The 21,619-nt window shown below is 41.4% G+C and overlaps 1 protein-coding gene across 2 annotated transcripts in view; it reads right to left on the reverse strand.

Moving 5' to 3' along the window:
• Positions 1 to 1,246: 1,246 nt before the first annotated feature.
• The window catches only part of LOC121725883 (protein kibra), a 65,894-nt gene continuing 45,521 nt past the window's right edge, over positions 1,247 to 21,619 (reverse strand). Inside the window, exons 1-18 of one of the 2 annotated variants that reach the window (XM_042113039.1) lie at positions 18,689 to 19,321; positions 16,436 to 16,544; positions 14,737 to 14,911; positions 13,589 to 14,434; positions 12,588 to 12,714; positions 12,085 to 12,187; positions 11,754 to 11,855; positions 11,472 to 11,567; positions 9,796 to 9,913; positions 9,138 to 9,315; positions 8,309 to 8,462; positions 7,967 to 8,058; positions 6,718 to 6,863; positions 5,279 to 5,389; positions 4,931 to 5,026; positions 4,401 to 4,553; positions 3,769 to 3,966; positions 1,247 to 3,415 (exon numbers count right to left, since the gene is read on the reverse strand). In XM_042113039.1, the coding sequence (XP_041968973.1) occupies positions 3,154 to 3,415; positions 3,769 to 3,966; positions 4,401 to 4,553; positions 4,931 to 5,026; positions 5,279 to 5,389; positions 6,718 to 6,863; positions 7,967 to 8,058; positions 8,309 to 8,462; positions 9,138 to 9,315; positions 9,796 to 9,913; positions 11,472 to 11,567; positions 11,754 to 11,855; positions 12,085 to 12,187; positions 12,588 to 12,714; positions 13,589 to 14,434; positions 14,737 to 14,911; positions 16,436 to 16,544; positions 18,689 to 19,231 (3,609 nt within the window). In that variant the 5' untranslated portion in view covers positions 19,232 to 19,321 and the 3' untranslated portion in view covers positions 1,247 to 3,153. Of the gene's footprint in view, positions 3,416 to 3,768; positions 3,967 to 4,400; positions 4,554 to 4,930; positions 5,027 to 5,278; positions 5,390 to 6,717; positions 6,864 to 7,966; positions 8,059 to 8,308; positions 8,463 to 9,137; positions 9,316 to 9,795; positions 9,914 to 11,471; positions 11,568 to 11,753; positions 11,856 to 12,084; positions 12,188 to 12,587; positions 12,715 to 13,588; positions 14,435 to 14,736; positions 14,912 to 16,435; positions 16,545 to 18,688; positions 19,322 to 21,619 lie in introns of those variants that run through there. The other variant, XM_042113041.1, reaches the window with a different exon arrangement.

Here is a 21,619-nt window from a genome sequence, read left to right on the forward strand (position 1 = left end):
CTAATTAAAATCAAATTTCCTTACGGCTGGATCAAGATATTCAGTAATTTGGTGTTTCCACGTGAGGGTACATGGAAATGAGAATTCCGCGGTGGTATAAAGCGGTATAATGGTAACGGTGGTGTATGGTGGTATAACGCGGTGGTGGTAATCTTGGTTTATTTGAGAACGTCCGGTGCGTGCGATCCCGTTTGATAGTACGTTCGTTAAATGCTACTGCACGCACGAAAAAACGTCATAAAATATAATGTCAAAAGTTAGATAATAATAATTAATAAACAAATATTAATAATTTAAGAAATTACGAAAAAACTAACGTAAAACAGCGCTACCTGGTGACAAACTTGGTAAACACAAATTTTAGTTATTTTCGTCCGATTTCGATCTAAACGTACTAGAATATAAATTAAAAATATCAAGAAAAAACAGGCGCAAGCGGTTTCCGTCGCTGTCCCATATTTAGAATTTCGAAATTTTGTCATAAAAACAAAAACTCGCCCTATATTTCGTAGAACGTGCTGTGTTATGGCCGGCGGCGTAGGCGTGGGGTGAGATTGGCCGCTCGCGTGCCCCCGACATAACGCAATAAAAACCGCCATTAGAATATACTATCCGGAATCTCTGGTTAAAAACAAACGGCACTAAAAATAGGGCTCTATGATTATGTAACAATATAGTTGAAAATTGAACATACAGTTGACAAAATTCACCCTTTTGCCTCATTTTGTTTAAAAATACGCATTTATCAGATTGTGGAAATATCCCATAATGTGGAGCTATTTCTCATTTTAGCCATTTAGTTAAGTTTGATAAGCTTCCATTACTAGGTTTTAGTAATTACAAGTGTTCTTTATAGGTCAGCAAAATAATCATGGCCATAAACATGGATACAAAATATCTTAACAATTAATTCCATTCAGAGCATTTATTTGCCATGGAGTTACTACAAATGAACTACCTGATTCCTACAAAAAGGGCAACGTGAAACGTAGGCAGAAATAAAAGTACCTCTAAGATTTCATTATGTCCTGTTTTATAGACAGTTTTAGTAGAATTAGGGCCTGTTTCACCGCTTTATCAGTGCCTAATAGGCTATTCACAACTTATTTGACAGATTCTCCATACTTGATCTGTCAAGATAATTCGTGGATAGCCTTATCAGGAAGTGGTGAAACAGGCCCTTAATCTAATAGATACGGCAGGGTGGTATTCGTCGTAGATATTTTATAAATAAAACAAAAACTTTAATTTATTATTTTTATTTTCTTTCATTAACTTCAACTATTTGAAATTGGTATCTGTACAAAATATAATATCAATAAATGGAAGAATTTCTCAAAAAACATTAAATTAATTTGGCAAATTCAAATTCACCTCTACACTATAATATATGTTTATATAAAATATACATTTAATTTACACAACTAACTCTACAGCTACGTCTAGAAAAATCAGAACGAAATAATCTCGAACTATGTACAGTAATAATTTATCTATACATTACAACTAGCTTATCTGTATGAGATGATCACTCATATATCAGATCATAGTGCAATACAATGTGTTATGAATTTGAGAACACTTCATACAAACTTTAGAGCCAACTTAAGGTTAAAATATTGCTTGACTTAAGTCGGTTCCAAACTTGTATGGAAATTGTTACCGGTGTATAACATTTCTAGGGATCTGTCATACTGAAACGAGAATTCGAATGGCAATTTCAATTATTATTGCTTTATGCGTCGCCGCGACTCGGTTTGGTACATCCTGACCCAAAAAGAAATATTTCCAATATGGAACATACACCAGTAGCTGTATACGCAGGTAATCCAGTCAATAAATAGGACAACAAATTCTCGTAATCTCAATATTTAATATCCAGTCAACTATTCATTTTAACATTTCCATAATGAAAAATTTTTGTCTCAATTTATCAACCGAATTAAACCATGGACGCGTAATGATAATGAAGCGAATGACTTATAGAATTCACCCTTTAGACTCAAAGCCGTATTTACAAAGCTTTTTGGCTTGTCAAGTCCTATATACTCGGTGGAATCGTATATTATACACTCTCTATATACAACTATCCCGGTGGGTGATTACGTATATATATACAGATGACCTGCCCCACGACTCACTAATGTTTGGCATTTATTTGTGACTGACACTACAAGTAATGGCGCGCGCCGCAAGGCACGATTTGTACATACTGTATATAACCCATGCATACATAGACGGGCACCTACACATATCCTTAGAGATGTACACGTATCGATAATATAACTTTAAATACAATAATGGATCTGTTGATACAACACTAACGATATCGATTCGATTTTTCTAATCATAATTTTAAGGCATAAAATTCACCCGCTTACAAATATTTAATAATCACTGAACCTCATATGGCACCCCATTTGCACGCGTGTACATTTCGACATACACCGATTACATTTAGGATTTCTACTTCAGTCTTAAGTCCGAAAATCTCAAAGGCAATAGCAATCACAGTACAATTTAGGTTCCGAACTCCTAATTTTAAATTTAATCTCATAGAATGTTCTCTAATACTTTCCTAATACGAGCTCCCATCGGGCAGGGCCGGAACGTTCGTTCGACGAACGGAACACAAATGGCAGAACGAGATTTTGTTAAAATTATCGATATCGACAAACCAGCGTCTGACATCACTAATCAATTAAATTAAAGGCGACCATGAACGAATAACTTATACGTTTTATAAATAGCATACATAATTAAATAATGATTTAAAGATTCTCTTAACATAGGCATACTATATTTATTCATAATCGCCGAATAGTTTGAACCATACATTTCACATACATGTCACTTCTCACGATGAGCTTTCTGGTCGGGCAATCGGCACTGAAGCTGTAATACTGAACTGAAGTTAATTTCGTTATATCAGTAAAGCATGCCAGGTCCAACGTGGCAGAAATTAGCTACGACACTATCTGATTCGCAATCAGGCAGTGGCAGCTACGTTGGCGATGAAGAGATGGCTACGTCGCTCGCGATCGGTCCGTTCAAACGACGGCTTCCGATTGGTCCGTTCAAAAGATGGCTCTCAATTGCTCTATTCAAACGACGGCTACTGATTGGTCTGTTCAAAGATGGCTTCACTTTCGTTCAAACTTGTACGCCCAATACCCTGTCGACGACAAACTCGTACTCATCCTCCTTCTCTTCCGTGATCTTCAGCTCAGGCTGGAACTCCATGCAGGGGTTCTTGCACTCCACCACCTTCTCAGCGCTGGTCTTCTCGTACGAGGTCTTGGAGGAGCGGCCGTCGGGGGTCCGCCTCTCTTCGAGCTCCTCCCAGTCATCGTCCGATAGCTCGTCCTGTAACGCCGCTATCGCTTTCGGACGAGTGAAGAACGCCATCTTTTCTCTGTAAAGTAGTACGTAATTATTAATAAATGAAAATTTTGTACCAGTTATGACATTTTTCTGAAACAGTAGACTTTAAGTAGAAAAGTAGATTTCAAAGTAAAATATTCAGGAGTACACATAGTGCAAACCCTTGAATGCAATAAAAATATGCCAATATCTGTGAAGTGTGATTGTAATTTTATATTCGTAATAGCCAATAGAAGTACTGCGCCCGCATTACACGGCACTTTGGTGTTCGAAATGTGTTTCAGCTTTTGCCCGATTGCGCCACAAGGAGGGTCTATATATTTCTTGAACGACGTGACGTTAGCTAAAATCAGTATGGAATACATAGCAATTAACAATACTCACTTGAACGTGACCAGGTCAGGTTTGCGGCTGCCCTGGCGCGACTTCCTCAGGCGGTAGACGTCGCGGCAGGTGCGCGCGAACAGCCGCTGTGCCCGCTCGCCGCGCTCGCCGGGCGCCGTCACGAGCGCGCGCAACGTATCGTCGCCCGCCGCCCAAGCCGCCACCGCGCGGTCGCCGCGAGCCCACGCCTCCTCCAGCCTGGGAAAAAGAGACGCAAGGTTAGTTATACTATAATCGAACTACTCAGTTAATGGTACTTTATTTGTATTTTGCGAAGGTTACCCCTTACCAACAAAAAACTTACGCTAATATGTATAACTGTAATTACAGATTTGCTTGTTCAAGATTGCCATGGATTAGCTAGCGTATGCGCGGAGTAGGTATTTTTATTAATATCCCCTTCTCCACGTATACGCTAAACCATGGCAATATTTAACAAGTAAAAAGGGAGGGAGGGATTGTGTCACGGATCATTTTTCCTCTTCACAACGCATTCGCCAAAAAATGTAAGCCTACTTTCTGTCAACGACGATCAATATTAAAAGCTGTACTCTTATGTTGCATTACCCCTCAATTTTAGGTTGCAGATACAGCGAGCACCCCACAAAACACACGAGTGCCACAATACATACCGTCTCTTAAGCTGCGTGAGGTGCGCTATCTCGTGTCGGAGGTCGGCGAGTCTGGTGTGCTGCGCGCGCAGGTCCAGTGCCAGGTCGAGCGACGTGCGCGGCGAGCGAGCCGTGCCGCCACCGCGACGCACTGCGCCACGCATGCGGCCCCACCTGTGGACGAAACAAAATGGCCTCTTATTTCATCTGTCTAGTGAATGGGTGAGTTCACACGCAAAGATTAGCGAGATGTTGACCGTGCGAGGCAACTCTGTCTATATGGATATATCTAAGGAAAAAGCAGATACCGCCATGTTTCTTCACCCGTTAATATAGACCGAGCTACCGCACGCGGTAAATACCTAGAATTACACCGCTTCACATTTTTATTATGACGCATATTATGTATCGTCTATTATGCATGGTCGGGTAGCGTCTCCTTACATGTGAGCTAAACCTTTCAATAAAATTATTGTTTGGTGACCAGACATTCATAAAACACGCATTTAGATCGCAGTCGTTTACTAAAAGCCCATAGAGAATATACTAACCGCAGGGATCGTCGCTCGCGCACGCTGCGGTCGAAGGGTATGCCGACTGGCCGCATGTACTGCGCCATTGACGAGTCAGACTCGGAACGGTTTAGCCTGCAAATACATAGAGGTGATAAATAAAATATTACATATTAGATAAAGAGGTGATTAGCAAACATTATAGATAATGCCAATGCAACATTATATGACATGGAGTTGTAACCTATAGAATACACATCGCACACCTATCTTAATGTCACCTTCCTTATGGTAATATCCATTGATAACAATGTGTGACCTTAATGCCTAATATGCTCTAGACTTCTAGAGCACTACGTTGGGTAAAAAGTTCCAATAAAAACTAACCTGCATAAGTATTGCCCTCTACCGATGCTCTGCGGCTGCGGTGAGAACGTTTGAGATCGCTTTATAGTCGCTAGGGACTCCTCGTTGTTTGAGCTAACTTGTTGACTTCTTCTGGAAATAATAAAAATATAAAAATGATAAAAATTCTGCATGTTAGACGAAGCAAAACATAATAATGACAAACGAAAATCTAAAACACAAACCCAAAAACATACAAAGCACAATCCTAACGTACTATTTGACTATCAAAACGTGTGAGTTTAAAATATTTAATTTTTAACTTATTTAAAAATTGGTAATGGTTTCAGATTTATAACTTTATATTTGATTAACAACACAGTAATCATGCGTGTGGTACATTCACATTGTGTCTAATTCCATGCAAAACCATGCAGATACATACTATAACTCTTCATACAAATATAGAAAAAAAAAACAATTTGTAAGTTAGTCGCCCTATCAAAAACCTCTGATATCGTCGAATTGTGAAAAAAAAACACCGTCAAAACTGTCCGTCAAATACTTCATGCACTAAGTTGCGCGTACGCATCCTCTTAACGATCAGAGTCAAAAAGACTACTTTTTGTCCAACTCTAAAGAATGAGGAATTTTTACTTTTGTATATATTTTTAAAACGAATTTATGTGCTTATATCAGAGTGTTGAAGCTTTAAACCTATTAAGTGCTAACGTGCAAAGCAACACGCACTTGACGTACCTACAATATACTATATACAGCTATGTATACGGTTATATACTAATGCTCTATCGCCGGGTCCTCGTGAGGCCTCCCGTCCGCCTCCACACGCATCATACACTTATAGTATCTAAAAATAAAACATACATCTAGTACCGACACCGCGTTAGTACCTAGTCCAAAACCTATTATGATATTATGAAAAAGCGATTCAGAAAGGGAGATTCAGCCTCTGACCTCTCTTTCACCCGCGCACAGATCAATAGCCCTCTCTTTTTGACAACCGAACTTTAACAACATCGATGTCAATATAGTATAAAATATATGTATACCCGAGGAAATTAATTCCTAAGCAGTTGACGGACCTACGTCGTTTGGTCGGCTTATGTCAATTCAATGTTAGCTGTGCTGTGATCGACCTGATGGGTTTGACTTAACGCGACCAAATTACTTAGGTCCGCCATCTGCCTAGGAATCAACTTCTCTAATATATTAATCGCTTCGCTCGCCCAAGTATATCCCACAACCTCTACATTTTGTGGTACACTTTACGGAAAAACTATCACGCCTATTTATTTGCGCTTTAGCATAGTAATTTTTATTTATATGTAGATGTGTTATCATCAGTCAGTCAAGGTGTGACGACGCGGGCACTCACAAAACTCGGCTTTTAGCTAGTTCTATTATTATTAATAGACTAAATTGGACCTCAACTGAATAAAAAACTATAATTAAATAATTACCTCCTATGCAGCTGTCTCGCTCCTTCGGGGCAGAAGTTGCACTCGGTATTGGTCTCCTTCTCGGCGGTGGACGGGTGTAGGAACTCTTCTTCCAACGCCAACTCTTCTTCAGGAATGTAATCTTCAAACGAATCTTCTTCTACGATCTGTAAGAAAACAATATGTAATGTGTCGAATAAATAGACTTAGAGCCAGTCCACACGGCGCGTTGCGTCAGCGTTGCGTCGACGCAGCGCTGCTGTTGCGTTGTTTTACATACAAATAACCAAGGTGTTCACACGGCGCGCTACGTCGTGACAGCAGCGCGCAATGCACACATGACTGTCCGTCATGTGTGCATTGCGCGCGCGCAGCGCCCGAGACGAAGCGGGAGGGGGTGTTGACGTTAAGACTGCTTCGTAATAAGTAATAACGCTGCGATGACGCAGCGCCCGTGTGGCCGGCTAGGCGTCAAACAGCAGCGCTGCGTCGATGCAACGCGCCGTGTGGACAGACTCTTATTGATTAAATAATATTCTACTTTACGCTATTATGCAAGTAATTACTAATTTATTTATAAAAAATGATGTTTTTTCTTTCATTAACCACAAAGCATAAAAGAGAACAACATTGTTTCTCCCTAATCCACGTTTAACTTCTAAGCTGATGAAACTTGGACATTTTCAGAATTGTATTTTTTTATGTAAAATAACAAGGCAAACCACCTCCTGATGGAAAGCAACTACCGTCGCCTATGGACACTCGCAACCACGGAATATATAATATTACAGGAAAGGGCATGTGGGCGTGGCCCGCGTGCCATAGTTATGTCCAGCTGGACATAACTTAACTCGCACGCGAAAGGAAGTTCGCGAGTACGGATTTAAACCTTACGTTAGTTGACGTAAAATGTAAAATTGCGTACAACTTCAAGTCTTATCATATTTAGCTGTCAAGTGCCATTTAGCGTTGAATAACTGAACTCGGTAGTCAGAGCCGGTATTGCTAAATTTAAATTCTTCTTTATTTCAAAAGGGTTAGGGTTGTTTTTACGACATTGTATTTAAAAAAGAAATCTATTTGTGATTGGTTATTTCTTTTGTGTGCGTAAAATGTTACTGTGTGAATTTGACGACAGCAGTTTCAATGAAACTTACTTGCTATGCCCCTTCCTTTAGTGATATATTCCGTGCTCGCAACATTAGAAGAGCTGCACTCTGCTGGTGCGTTGCCGACCATATTGTAATACGTGATATGAATTGCCATTTACCTGGTTGAGTGGCTCCCTCGCCTCCTCATCCTCCGACGCGGAGTTGTCTCCACCTTCCACGTTACACTCAGCATTATTCATTATCTCTGGACCTACAAATAAAGAAATGTTTCTAAGATGATTTCTACCTAGAGATTCTTTAGACAAAACATTTAAAAGTGTGCCAAAGCTAATATGCTGATGCATGACAGAAATTATGGCCTGAAAAAAAATATGACTATTGGTTGCCTAACAAACATAACTACATGATAATAATATTATCATGCCATTTACTACCACATTCGTGCATGTATTTTGCCCAGCCGACTATACAGGTAAAAAAAGGTGAATAAAGAATCTCACCTCTATTCCTCGTAAGGGTAGAAGTCTGTGAACTGATAACGGTGGACTCGTCGGAGCTCTCGTCCCGCCGTACGCTGCGGAAGCTCAGCACATTGTACCACTTCTGGGACACGCTGTCCGGCTCGAAGTCCGCCAAACTCACTTGCGTGCACCCCTGTAATGCGGATGCTTTAGTACGGGCGTGGGAGATGATGGTAGTGGGGTGTGGGGGGTGGTGTCAGAAGGTAATCGCTCTCGCCTTAATTTACTTCACATGGCACTCAAGACGTAACGCCGAATACTCAAATTTGGCTAGTTTTCATCATTCGGACACTACACATGTACAAATGTCGATAAATAAAGCCTGTTGTCATACTTTACTACGCTGGAATATAAACAAATATTCCATTACTAGATGATGCTCGCAACTCCGTTGCGCCAAAACTCATTTATCGTGCGAAAACCGTACATTTTTCCGGGATAAAAAGTATTCCCGGGGCTCAAAGTATATCCATACCCAGCAAAATTGCAGCGGTTTGGGCGTGAAGTGGTAACAGACAGACAGACAGATAGACGGACACACTTCCACATTTATAATTATGTATTTACGGATATAGGATATATAGAGATAGCTATCGCCGAGATAGCTATTTGTCTCTTTCACTCGCACTTGAAAATATTTGTATCTTACTTCTCACAACGTTATGAGCATGATGAATAGGGAATTTGGGGTATCTGAGGACCGGACATTACAACTGTTTGACGTTTTATACCACAACCTTCAAGTAAGGAGCCACGCTCTCAACCACTGGACCACGGAGGCGCGTTCTGATAAATATAGTCCACGTACCAGACAGTCGTTGTTGGCCAGCAGGTTGACCTGCAGCGTGGCGGCGCGGACCGCCCGCGCGGGGAGCGGCGCGCGGTGCGTGCGCCGCCACCACACCGCACCGCCGCGCCACGCCGCGCCCGCGCCGCTCCACACCACGCCGCACCCGCCGCCCGCTACTAGCGCGCCGCGGACCATGCTGGAATTATAACATCTAATATAATATAAAATTCTTGTGTCACGGTGTGCGTGGTTGAACTCCTCTGAAACGGCTCGACCGATTTTCGTGAATCTGCGTAAATTATTACAACTCGAAACTGACGGCGACCATTGTCTGTGCAACGGGATAGCGATGGACGTTGCCATGGTAACACACTTATTTAGTCACTTCAATATAGTATTATGGGTGAAATACTTTATAATTATGGCAAAACAACGTTTGCCGGGACAGCTAGTTTCATTTATGTTACAAACACCATTAAAAAAAAACTATCGAGCAAACGAGATCATGAGTTGAATTAAAGAAAGTTCGTCGTCTTTTACACAAATAGATAAATCGTTAAACCAGAGTGCAGGCTGCGGAATATAGAGTGAAGAGCTTAGCTTTATATCTAAACAGCGCCCCTCTGTGACGTGACAATATCGTATTTTTTTATTAATCTTTAAAAAATATACTCACATTTCAGTGCCGAGATCGATGTAGAGCGCGTGCAGGTTGCGCGCGCGCAATATGCCGATCTCGAGCGCGCCCTCCTCCGCACAGTACCGCAATTTGATCTCAATTTGCGCACTGTTCACTGGAAATAGAAATTGTTCTGTAAATTACTAGTTCTTCTTCTTCTTCGATATGGAAATTTGGTAATATGATTTGCCAGCGTAAGGGTTGATTCAGACGCAACACAAACAGATGACCGCAACGCGACGCGTAGATGCATTTCTAAAATATGGATTAGACAGATTCGAAAGACGGCTCACGCAATTGAAATCTGTCAAATCCATACAAATTTATGCCGCGCCGCGCCTCGCCTCGCCTCGTCGTGTTGCGGTCTGAATTAAACCTAAAGCACAGAATATATATCAGTAGTACCAACAGAATTCCCACTCGTGAAACCCGTTTAAAAAAATAACAACTCATCTACGATACTATAAAGTTCAAATTCCGACCGCGCAGTGCTAGGTGCCTACAATTATATTTGCCTACATATGCGCTCTCTTTCTATCGCGTAAGAGGTACCCTTTCTGACGAAATCAAGATTGTCACCTTTTAGAAAATAAAATAATCTTCTTTTAATTACTATATCTACTAATAGCAAACTTTTTTATAGTAATAATCAAATTTTAGTAACCCAACGTATATTTTATAATAGTTTTATATTCGATTATAGTGTAGGAGCTGGTCAGGAATTTCTTACAACTTAAACATAGTAACTTGTGTTTATTTATGTGTAGTATGCGGTTTGTTTGTAACAAATTGGTTTATTTGCTATGTGTGAATATATATATTATTTTGTATTTTAAAGTCTTAAATTGCTTTATTGAAATGTTTCTTTGACTTTTTTCAATTGTTCATATTTATCAGATTAATAACGATTCTGTCACAGCGGTTAAACCAGCACGTAGATATATACGACGAAAAAATCTTACGCGCGCGTCACTGCTCGCTTGTGAGTCCCTTGTGATCTGCCCCTTTAAAGGGGTACTTACAGTTCGATACCTAAACGCGCGAGTGGGACAGGCCTGCCTAAAGGTACAAGTTGGAAGCCGGCTACATGAATTTGCAGCAGACGATGTGTCGTCGCGACACTACTGGTTTCTATGTATTTCTATGAATGAGTGTCGCTAGCTTCGTGTCGCTAGCTGCGGCGAGTATTTCATAGAAATATGTACTATCAGAGAAGTTGATTCCTATGCAAATCGGGGACCTAAGTAGTTTGGTTGCGTTACGTCAAACCCAGCCGACAGATCACAATTAACATTGAATTGACATATTCGACCAAATAACGTTGGTCTGTCAATTGCATAGGAATCAACTTCCCCGATGGTACAAACCAGTAGTGTCGCTGCGACACGTCGTCTGCGGTTGCTTCATGTCGCCCGCTGCCAACCGGCACCTTAATGCAGCTGGAGTCAACAAGTTGCCTTCACCAATGTAGAGAAACATAATAATATGACATTCCAGAACTCTCTAGGAGCTTTGAGTTAAACTGCTTTCTAAGTGGATATCTTTTTTACATAATCCTGGATGCATGCAATAGTTTTGATCCGGAATTTAGTAATGTTGATCAGCACCAATGTAAACAGCATCTTATAGACACATTTTTTTTTTAATGAAATAAGGGGACGTTTAAGTAGTACCTGAGGCATCACCGCCCTGCGCCGCCTCGAACACGCCCGAGTCTCCCGCCACCGACTCGTCGCTCACGGCTGCCGACACCGATCTAGTGTTTGTTCCTGAAAATGCATTTTATCGTCATGATTCATAGTCGTTAAAGGATTGTTTAATAAAAGGATAAGTTAATCACTATGTAAATAGAGTGTTAAGTGTAGACAGTCGCGGAGTTACAAGACATAATATATACCAAAACCTTCATAAAGTTACTTCTGCTAATAGTTTTCAATCTGCCAAAGAATATTTACCACTAGACGAGGGAGTTCTAGGCGAGAGCGTCGGCGGCGGGGTTTCTGATATCGGGGACAACGGCTCGCCCGGCCGTCCCGGGCCTTGCAGTTGAACTGGCACTGTCAATAAAACATACAAATTATTAACAACTGTCAAAGTCATGCCTTCTTCTTCTTTTTTACAAACTGACTCCAGAAACAATTTACCAGTAACAGGCCATCAGTTTTAATAGAAACAATCTAACAAACATTTAGTAAACTGACTCCCTAAACAATTTGCACGTAACACATCTTTCATATATCATAAACATACAAATAATATAATAATCGTTGCAAATAATACACGTACCGGTAGAAAGTCCAGTGATTTCGTTCAATCCTGTAGCTACACCTATTTTCATCTCGGCTAATTTCTCTTCTAGTTCTCTCTGCTGTCGTCTTTGTCTTTCAACCTGTGATAAAAATCATAGTAAGACATTTCTAGAGAAATAATTATTTTAACATTCATTATCATCAACTATACAGAGTGCAACAAAATGATGATCATATTTTTTTTAATTACTTACTTACACCATACATACCACTAGGTATGGTGTATAAATTTGTAAAAATTTGTGTTAGCAGCGTTGAAAGAGTTTTTTTTTTTTTTTGTTAATTATGGTATAAGGCAAATTCATGACGTTGGGGCATTTCTCATAGAAATGTAGCTAAGATAGAAGTATATATTTCAGAGCTGTAACTTTCGAAGCATGCAAGGCACATACAAACCTGAAAGTATTATCACTTAGTTTTATTACATTTAGCCTGTACAATATATTTTTACTGTGTAATAAACATCTTTAAGATATGTACCTGATTATAAGAAGGCGGTGGAGGGGGCGGGCTGGCTGACGACAGACTACTTCTAGGAGACAACGAGGGTTGCGAACTGCTGGTGCCCGGCGTCGCACTGTCGTTGAAACTGGCACCACGGAGTAACCTGGTGGTAGGTAGTCCACGATAAGTTTTCAATTGAAAGAAACAAGTGTATGAAATTAGGCATTTCTTACTTCTGTCGTAAAAAATTAATCATTGTGAGCGACATATCTATCTTATTTTATTTTATTTACATCTATCCTGTTTTATTAACAAAATAATGTAAATACAGTGTAAACTCCATGTAACGTCACTCTATTTAACGACAAACTCTCTAAAGCGTCGAAATCAATTGACTTTGGTTGGTTTAGCTTGTCTACCATACAATGGTACACTCTACATAGCATCACACCTACTCCCAATAACATCAGCATTACAACAATTGAGCAATAAAAAGTACCTTTTAAATTACTAAAATTAGTAAAAACTGCACAGCTGTGTACGTTTTTTTGTCGCATTGTTATCCTAGCCCGCAATAAATTCCACTTTCAGCATCATGCATACAGAACTTTCTAAGAAATTAGTCTGTTTACAAATTGAGATTGATTGCACGTGTAGGTTTTTTTAGACCCTAGTCCCTAACTAATAATAAGGAGTCATGGATTATTAATATCTATTTGTTATCATAATATTCTCAGTTATAGTTACATAAACTTTCAAACTGTAAATACGGTTAGTAAAAGAAAATCACTGTATAATGACGAAAAAGTATTGAAGTTTTCTTCTCTCCATTTAACGACAACTCCATATAACGTCATAAAATGCAGGGTCCCTTCAGTGTCGTTATATAGAGTTTACACTGTAATTGACAACATATGAATGGAAATTCAATGCAACGAGTGAAAAAGAATTTTATTTTATTACCTAAAAAATAAATTATAATATCATGAGCATACGAGTATATATCATAATAACTATGTATAATCTTAATCCATTACCTCTCAACTCGTCTGTGTAGATCCACCATGTCAATAGGTTTGTCAGTTTGGAAGGAGGTCGCGATCTGCGGTCCGCCGTAAATGTCAGTAAAACTAATTCCCGAACTTAAGGATCCTTTGCTACTCGCCGTGGAAAGCGATCCCAAGCTCGAACTACTCGACACTGATAGGGTGGACGCCGATAGCGTCTTGAGTTGGCCTTCTAGCGTCGACATAGACGTCAGGGCGTCCTTTAGCTGCTGAAGTAACAGCTGCTTTTCCTCATGCAGTCTCAAACGGTCCGCTATGCACTTGTTGGACATCTCGACGGCAGACTTGAGGTCCTGCTCCAACTTCTTACACTCCGTCTGGATCTCGCTCATTTCCTGCTTCGACCTCGTCCGGGGGGTAATACTTCTGAGTTCGAGCAGTAGCTGCTTCTTCTCCTGGAAGAGGAGCAGGCGATCCTTGTCGGACTCCGCCTGGCCCGGCTCCACCTTGTCCTCGAGGTCGGCGAGCTGCTGCTGGATCTGCTGGATCCTCTTCCTGGCCTCGTCGTACTGCAGACGGACCCTCGCCATCTCCGCCAGGCGCGTGCCGATAGGGACCAAGTCCGCACACAGGTCGGTCTGGGAGGCGGTGCTGACGTTCTCCTGAGGCAGGCTGAGCGTGGAGAGGTCCGGGGACGCCTCGCCCAGCTGGAGCCGCGTGAAGTCGTCCTTCAGCTTGGCCAGCGACTGCATGAGATCCGCTCTCTCCTTCTCCCCCGACGTCAGGGACTTCTGGATGTTCTTCAGCTCCGTCATTATCGCCTGCGCCTCGGTGATGTTGTAGCATCCCTGCTGCGCGCTCAGTTTTTGTTCGACTCTGAAATCATCACAATTAGATACAAATCCGGTTTCGTGGGCTATGTAATTAGCGAGTATGCGAGATCGGACAGAATATAACGCACATTAAACAAAGAATTTCGATTAAAATTTAGGTATAATAATGGGGTAATCCTGTTTAATAATTCATGAGTTGAACGTAGATCGGAATAGAACTATTAGGCGTCCAAACTACAGCATCAGAGCTGATCGTGCCAGGCTTGGTGTTTAATTGTTTTCGTCAGTCCGACATACCAGGAATCGTCAGGACATAGTTCCTCATCAGTAAAATATAATACTCACTCGGCGAGCGTATCCACCCCGCGCCTGGCGCAGGCTACCTCGGCTCTCGCCTGGCGCAGCTCCTTCCTCAGCTGCGCCACCCGGCCCCGCGCCTGCGTCACCTCCACCCGCAGCTGCTCGGGGTCGTGTCGCGACGTCGTCGACGTCGTCGTCACCGATGTCGTTGACGAACACACTGCACGAAAATTTGTAAATTACTAACCTGAAGAACGTAAAAGCCTTCAAAAAATTTAAAACTAAAAGTACAATTAACAATTATTTTAAACAGAAGGATGGTGATTGTTGTTAAGTACTAAAAGTTTATACAATCTTTACGTAAAACTAGTTTTAACAACAACAACAACATAACAACATTACAAATTTCTTGTAGTAAAAGACCGTAACCAGTAGCGGCGTTAGGGGGGGCGACGCTGGGCCATCGCCCGGGGCGCCGGATAAAAAGGGACGTCAAAGGCAAACAAAAAGGGCGCCACGACCTCCACACACTACCAGCACCCTGAGCGCCGAAGAAATCTCGCCCAGGGCGCTGGTAGTGCTAAAACCGGCACTGACCATAACTTTATCTACTAATATTATCTCTACTACATAATACACGAGCTTTTGCCCGCAGCTTCGCTCGCGTTAAGAAGTATTATTATTTACAAAGTTTCATCCCCTTGGGGTTGGAATTTATCAAAATCCTTTCTTGGCGGATGCCTACGTCATAACATCTACCTGCATGCCAAATTTCAGCCCGATCCGTCCAGTGGTTTGGGCTGTGCGTTGATAGATCACTATGTCAATCAGTCAGTCAGTCAGTCAGTCACCTTTGAGTTTTATATATATAGATTATAATACATATCAATGTATTTTACTTATAGAGCTTCGTACATATTGAGACCAAGTGATCTGCTTCTAATATTAATAAGATAGGTATTTGGTATTGCATTTGTAGTGATTCTTTGTGGAATTTCGATTCTATTATAGTAAAGAAATTAGAAACCTGAAAATCTATACTTATAAAGCGGAAGAGTTTGTTTGTTTGTTTGAACGCGCTAATCCCAGGAACGACTGGTCCGATTAAAAAAAAAATTCAGTGTTAGAATATAGTGTTAGCTCATATTTTATCGAAGAAGGCTATAGGCTATATTTTATCACGTTAAGACTAATAGTAATAATTTCTTCTATATTTTTTAACGTTTTAATAGCAAAATTTTCATAAATATTATATTTGCATGTTCCCTAAATATGTTAGGGTATAAATTCACTAAATAATAAATATATTATTATATTATTCTACCCTTCGCGGCAATTCTGTACAATTTACAATTTATTTTGTGCTTTTTAGGATCATTCTCTACATTTTACATATTCTCTGGATTTCACATTACTTATACCTTTTAGGACAGTCTAGACTCTAGAGCAGGGGTTCCCAACCTTTCTTTGGTCAGGGACCACTTTTAGATTTTTCTCGTTACAGCGACCACCATAATATTATAAGGAATAAAAACTCATTTAGAAAATTACGTAAAAGAAAACGTTGGCATTTTAGTATGTATTAATGTCATTTCTGGTTTTCCGTCGTCTTCACGAGGCCCGAGGTCGGCTATACTAGAACTAAATTTAAAATGAGTCGCGGACCATATTTTGGCTTCTGTGGACCACTGGTGCTGTGCACCAGTGCTCTAGAGTGTAGACTTTTCTAATTCATGATACTCACAGCTAGTCCTGGACGCGGCAAGGGTGGACAGGGCGTTGTTGAGGTGTTTGTACTCATCCTGCGCTATGCACAGCCTCTGTTTCTTCACGTCGTACATCTCGCGCTTCGCCTGCAACAATACATGAGATCTGTGAGATTAGATTATATGATAACACGTTATCCGATGGCCAGTGGCGGCCATAGGGGGTGGCGAACAGGACAATCGCACGGGGCCTCGTTCCCGCAGGGGCCTCGTGTCAATAATGAATAAGGTCATAAAGTGGCATTTTATTTGAATTTTTGGCGGTGAGGTCCCGGTGTTGGCGGCGGTGGATAGACTGCCAAAGGTTATTGCAAAGACGTGCTGACCGGGGCCTCGCAATGGGTAAGGCCGCCACTGCTGATGACTATTGCAACAGTCGACACCGTTGTTCATAGTTATTCCCGAGGTGGAATAGTCTCTATAAGATTTATCCAGGTTATATTATGCTGTGGTCACCACTGAGGTCGTGTTAGATGTAATACAGTAAAAATATTATACAGTAAAAGTCTCTACTCTGGTCTACTATACATATATTAATAATTATATTGTGGCAATAATCTTAGCGGGCAGGAGAGATACGGCGGTAGTAGGTATTTGTATTTAATTGTGAATTTTATTGGACCCAAAAATTGATGTTAAACAGGCTAACTCACGCCAATCTAGGTTCAAGTATTTTCTAATGTGTGAATTTTATTGACAAGAAAGATATTTTAAGAAAGAATGAGCTATATCCCAAAAGGTATCTTGTTTTAGCATTTAGTTATTTGTTCTGGACTTACTAGACTTAAAAGCCTAACTACTTAACAAAGTAGTTTGTAGAAATTTTCATAATAGATTTTGTTTCTCTTTGTAACTTTAATTTTAACATGTAGAGAACACTCTACATGTCATTCGGCAAAGCTCTAACATCTGTTTCTTGGACCGTATCTTAATTATTGTATTCGCTTACTTCAAAGAACCAGGTACCTACCTCTTCCCTAAACAATTATTTATTCAGTTCTTTTGTTTGTGGTCCTTTACAAAGTCTTGTTTAATTATGAGTAACTTACAGATTAAAATTGGTTACAAGCGCAGAGCAGTACTTATTCTAATTTCTATCGTTAATTTTTTTGTTACTTTCTATTACTTTATACATATATTTCATAATATTTATTTATCTTACTACTATTTTCATTTAGTTCATAATTGTGAAAGTTACTTAGGAAAGATGGTGTATCTTGCTTTTATCCGAAATCTCAGAACATAAAATTTCAATTTTGCTTTAGAAAAATACAATCTAGGAAAAGAAAATAAAATTTTAGGAACACAAGTCTTGCCCCCAAACTGCCGAATATAAACCTCCTTGTGGAAGTTATGAAGGCTTATAACTTCGACGAGGAGGTTCCGTGTTAAAATATTGTAGATAATTAGAGATTCATCATTAGCACGTCGGTCACGTTGCTCAAACAGTCCTGTCCGTTTGACACTGTCCCTCGAAATTCACCGGGCCCGAAACCGCGAGTCACGGCGGCGAAATTCCTACGTTTTTGCGAGCGACATACAACCATCGAGCAACAACTTTTTGCTCGGAATGCGCACAAAAAGTAACATCAGCACATAATATCCGGTTTGCGTTGAAGAAATCAAAATTTAATTCGCCGTCGAATCGGTATGGCGGGCTAGTAATAATTATGGAAGACACTTCGGCTACGTTCCTTGAGACTTGAAATACGGGTTCAATTCATCGCTATGCTTTGTATGATGCTGGTTTTTGATTAAACTTCTCTTACAACAAAAACCTCACTTATAACTTAAGTTATTAAACTGGAAATAGTCAGCAGTATAAAGTATTTTGTTTTTGGTAAGGACAAAAAAAATAAGTCTTTAAAGATCTCACCCCGATCTCTGTGATCTTAAAAACGCTATTTACAATCTAGAAATGTTTAAATACTTACTAAATAAATGTTGGTGAATAGGTAGTATCACCAATATAAGTATAATATTTAGTTTCTGAAATGACAATTTTGAATAGAAAACTATCTAAATTATAAGTAATTAACAATTATTGTGTAGACGAAAAAATTTTAACTTGAGGTGTAGTGAAAGAACGCCAAACAAAAAGCCTCTTTCAATTAAAAAAGTTTCAGATAATAATAAATTATTGCATGTATGTAAGCATTTTAAATTAATCCATGTCGAAAATAAAGCGGCTTTTAAATATTCATGAAATATGTAAGAAAACACATATTTACTGTGAACATCCTCAGGGATCCGGTCATCCTGGCGGCCTGCTGCAAGCGGCTCCAGGTGTGCGGCGGGCACTGCGGGAAAGTGCCGTTCCTGCTCAGCACCTGCGTGGCCACGTAGCCCTGCTCCTCGTAGTACGGCACCTCCGACACCGGCACCAGCCGCACCTCCGCCGACCGGATCCGGCGCACCGACAGAATGTTCTCGTAGATGGCCTCGTCCTCGAGATTCTGACCCTCCGGGCACAGGCGGTAGCCGAACTCGCGGCTGATCTCCTCCAGCTTGGCGTGCTCCGGCCGCTTCCGCAGCTCCTCCAAGTTCTGGTACTGGGGTTCATCGCGCACGCGGAGTCCGGGGGGACGCACGGTAGTGGGATCGACGCGCACGCCGTACTCGGGAGGCTCACGGACCATCCGGGCGATCTTGCGGGCTCCTAGGCACCGGCAGTCATGGGTGTCGACGGAGGCTGCGCGGGCGCGGTAGGCGGGCTCGGGCTCGGGCGGCGGCGGCTGGGACCACATCGTGAGCGCCCGACGCGACGGACACATCTTAACCCCCAAAAGGGCGCGCGTCGACTGGCGCGGGCGAGCCGAGTTCGGATGGCGCGCAGTGGAATGCGCCCGCGCGGCCGAAAGAATGCAATCTCGGGCGCATTTCGGAGGTCGATCTCTCCGAAGGGCCGGCGGCCGCGCTCCCGCCTCCCGAGCCGCGACCATCTGTCGTAATAAGTTCGACGAAACGCGAACCCGGCGAGCCCGACCCGACGCCGTAACGGACCCCGGTGACCTCAGCCGGACTCTCGAGCACGCGAATCACCGAATTCCTGAGCCTTTTCCTTTTGAATCTATCGAATAATTTACGGGGAATATTGTTTCGTGCGCCGCGGCGTCGTCGATCGTATTATTCGTCGGCGACTTCAGCGTGGCGGCCTCATCTCGGAGCGGGGAATGCAAAAAACAGACGATTTGACATGTAGTGGCGTAACTCCGCGTAACTCCGCGTAACTCCGCGTAACTCGGCGGCTCGGTCGCATTAGAGCGATTTTCTCTGATTTTCCACGTAATCAATTTGCGTGGCGGTGGTGCGGCATGCGGAGCCCGGGGCCGCATCTGGCGGCGGCCGCGGCAGGTAGATGTGCATTTTTGTTCCGGAATTCCTTTACACGCATTTGCAATCTCGTCCCGGGCCAGCGTTGTCCGTCCTCTAATCGAATTACCGATCGATTATTTTGCGACGATAAGTCATTTTGTTTCTAGAATACATTTAAAACTATAATGTTACATAATATTATGCTCGTTGTGGCTCTAGAAAAGGAGTCGAAAGTTAAGATCATTTCCATGACACATTTACATGAAAAAAATTAATAACATAAATATTTAGCACCGTCGATAAGCTGATGTCCATTTCCTCCTCCGACTCTCCTCTGTCAAGGACGTAGGTACATTATAAATGTAAAAAAGCGCACAAAAATTGTTTACCTAGTTTTAATTTTTAACCCTTCCTCGGCGGGAGGGAGAGGAAACTCCGAATCACTAATAAATACACACGTACGAGACAACCGAGTCGCTAATTGAATGCGAGGCCCGCATTAGCGATTATTCAGCCACAGGATAGGCAGGACTACTAATGGCCCAGATAAGTATAGATTCCGAGAAAATAAGAAGCAGACAACGTGGTCATTTATTAAGCAGGTACCCGCTAACCGTCCGGCCGAGATAATATTATACGACTAATAATATAGGACGATGTACGATGATTCAAGAGAGTAATCAAATCAAGACATAAATTAGACTGCGGCGAGAATATATTTTGAAAAACGCAGGAGTATTAAATGTTAAGTAGCATAAATTGGCCAGACGCCTACATTCCAGCTAGAAGTATGCGCTCGTTTTTGCGGCCGACGCAAAAATTCAGGTACGGCAGAATTCCGGGCGGCTACGCGAGTGTCGTACCGCGTACGGCCGCTCGCGTTCGCAGCTAGACGCATTCACAGACATAAATGGACATTTAAAAAACACAACCCGACTTTGAAGTCGCTGCTAGCAGCCAGGCAAATGGAATGTGGAATTACTTCATAAATGGTGCATTTTCCTTGTTTTATTACATTAATCATCGCATTTTAGACGTCGCTCGAGATTCATTACCCGCAAGGATATTTTTAGATAATGTTTTTGTATGCTTCCAATGTTATTGTACAGGTAGAGTCAATATTCGTCGAGGCGAACCGGCAGCAAACAAAGCGACCGAATTAGTTGAATATCATCCTAATTATTCATCACCACAAATCCTCGAAAAATCACCCGAGCGATTCAAACAACTAAATATCAAATGGACACAATTTGTAAAACTATATAGCGCTACATGTCAGCCACGACGAAAAACAAACCCAATCTCTACAAATATAGAGTCCACTTCCGCGTTCGCGGCGACCGCACATACTTTTACGCTATTTGGAGAATGGTACACACAGATGTGATAAATGGTCGCCGATATGACGTCCGCTGGAATGTTAACGGCTTCTCCATAGCGCGTTATAATTAAAATCGCGAATAATAATTATACACAATAAAGTAGCGAAATATTCCCAAATGGCCTTGATAACTGAAGTTCTGCGAAGTGACGCGTGGCGAGTATTAATACTCTACCACAACTGAGTTCTAGCCCTATTATTACGTGGAGTTTGCGATTGCAATACGCCCACTTTAATCACCATTACGATTAATAAAGATGACACTCATCGTAGCAAGGAAGCGTTAAAAACATCTGCAATTGCTATCAGTTTCTCTGGCTCTACTCTACATTTACCAAACTTTTACTCTTTATTTAGTTCATATGTAATATAAGTCATTAAAATTGCCTAGATAATTTAGGTTCAGTTCATCCAAAGCTTTAAAATATAGAGTTCCAAGAGTTTTTAACCTGCTCTACCTACATGT

Source organism: Aricia agestis, chromosome 4 (genome assembly GCF_905147365.1).
Source record: "Aricia agestis chromosome 4, ilAriAges1.1, whole genome shotgun sequence".
NCBI lineage: Eukaryota > Metazoa > Arthropoda > Insecta > Lepidoptera > Lycaenidae > Aricia > Aricia agestis.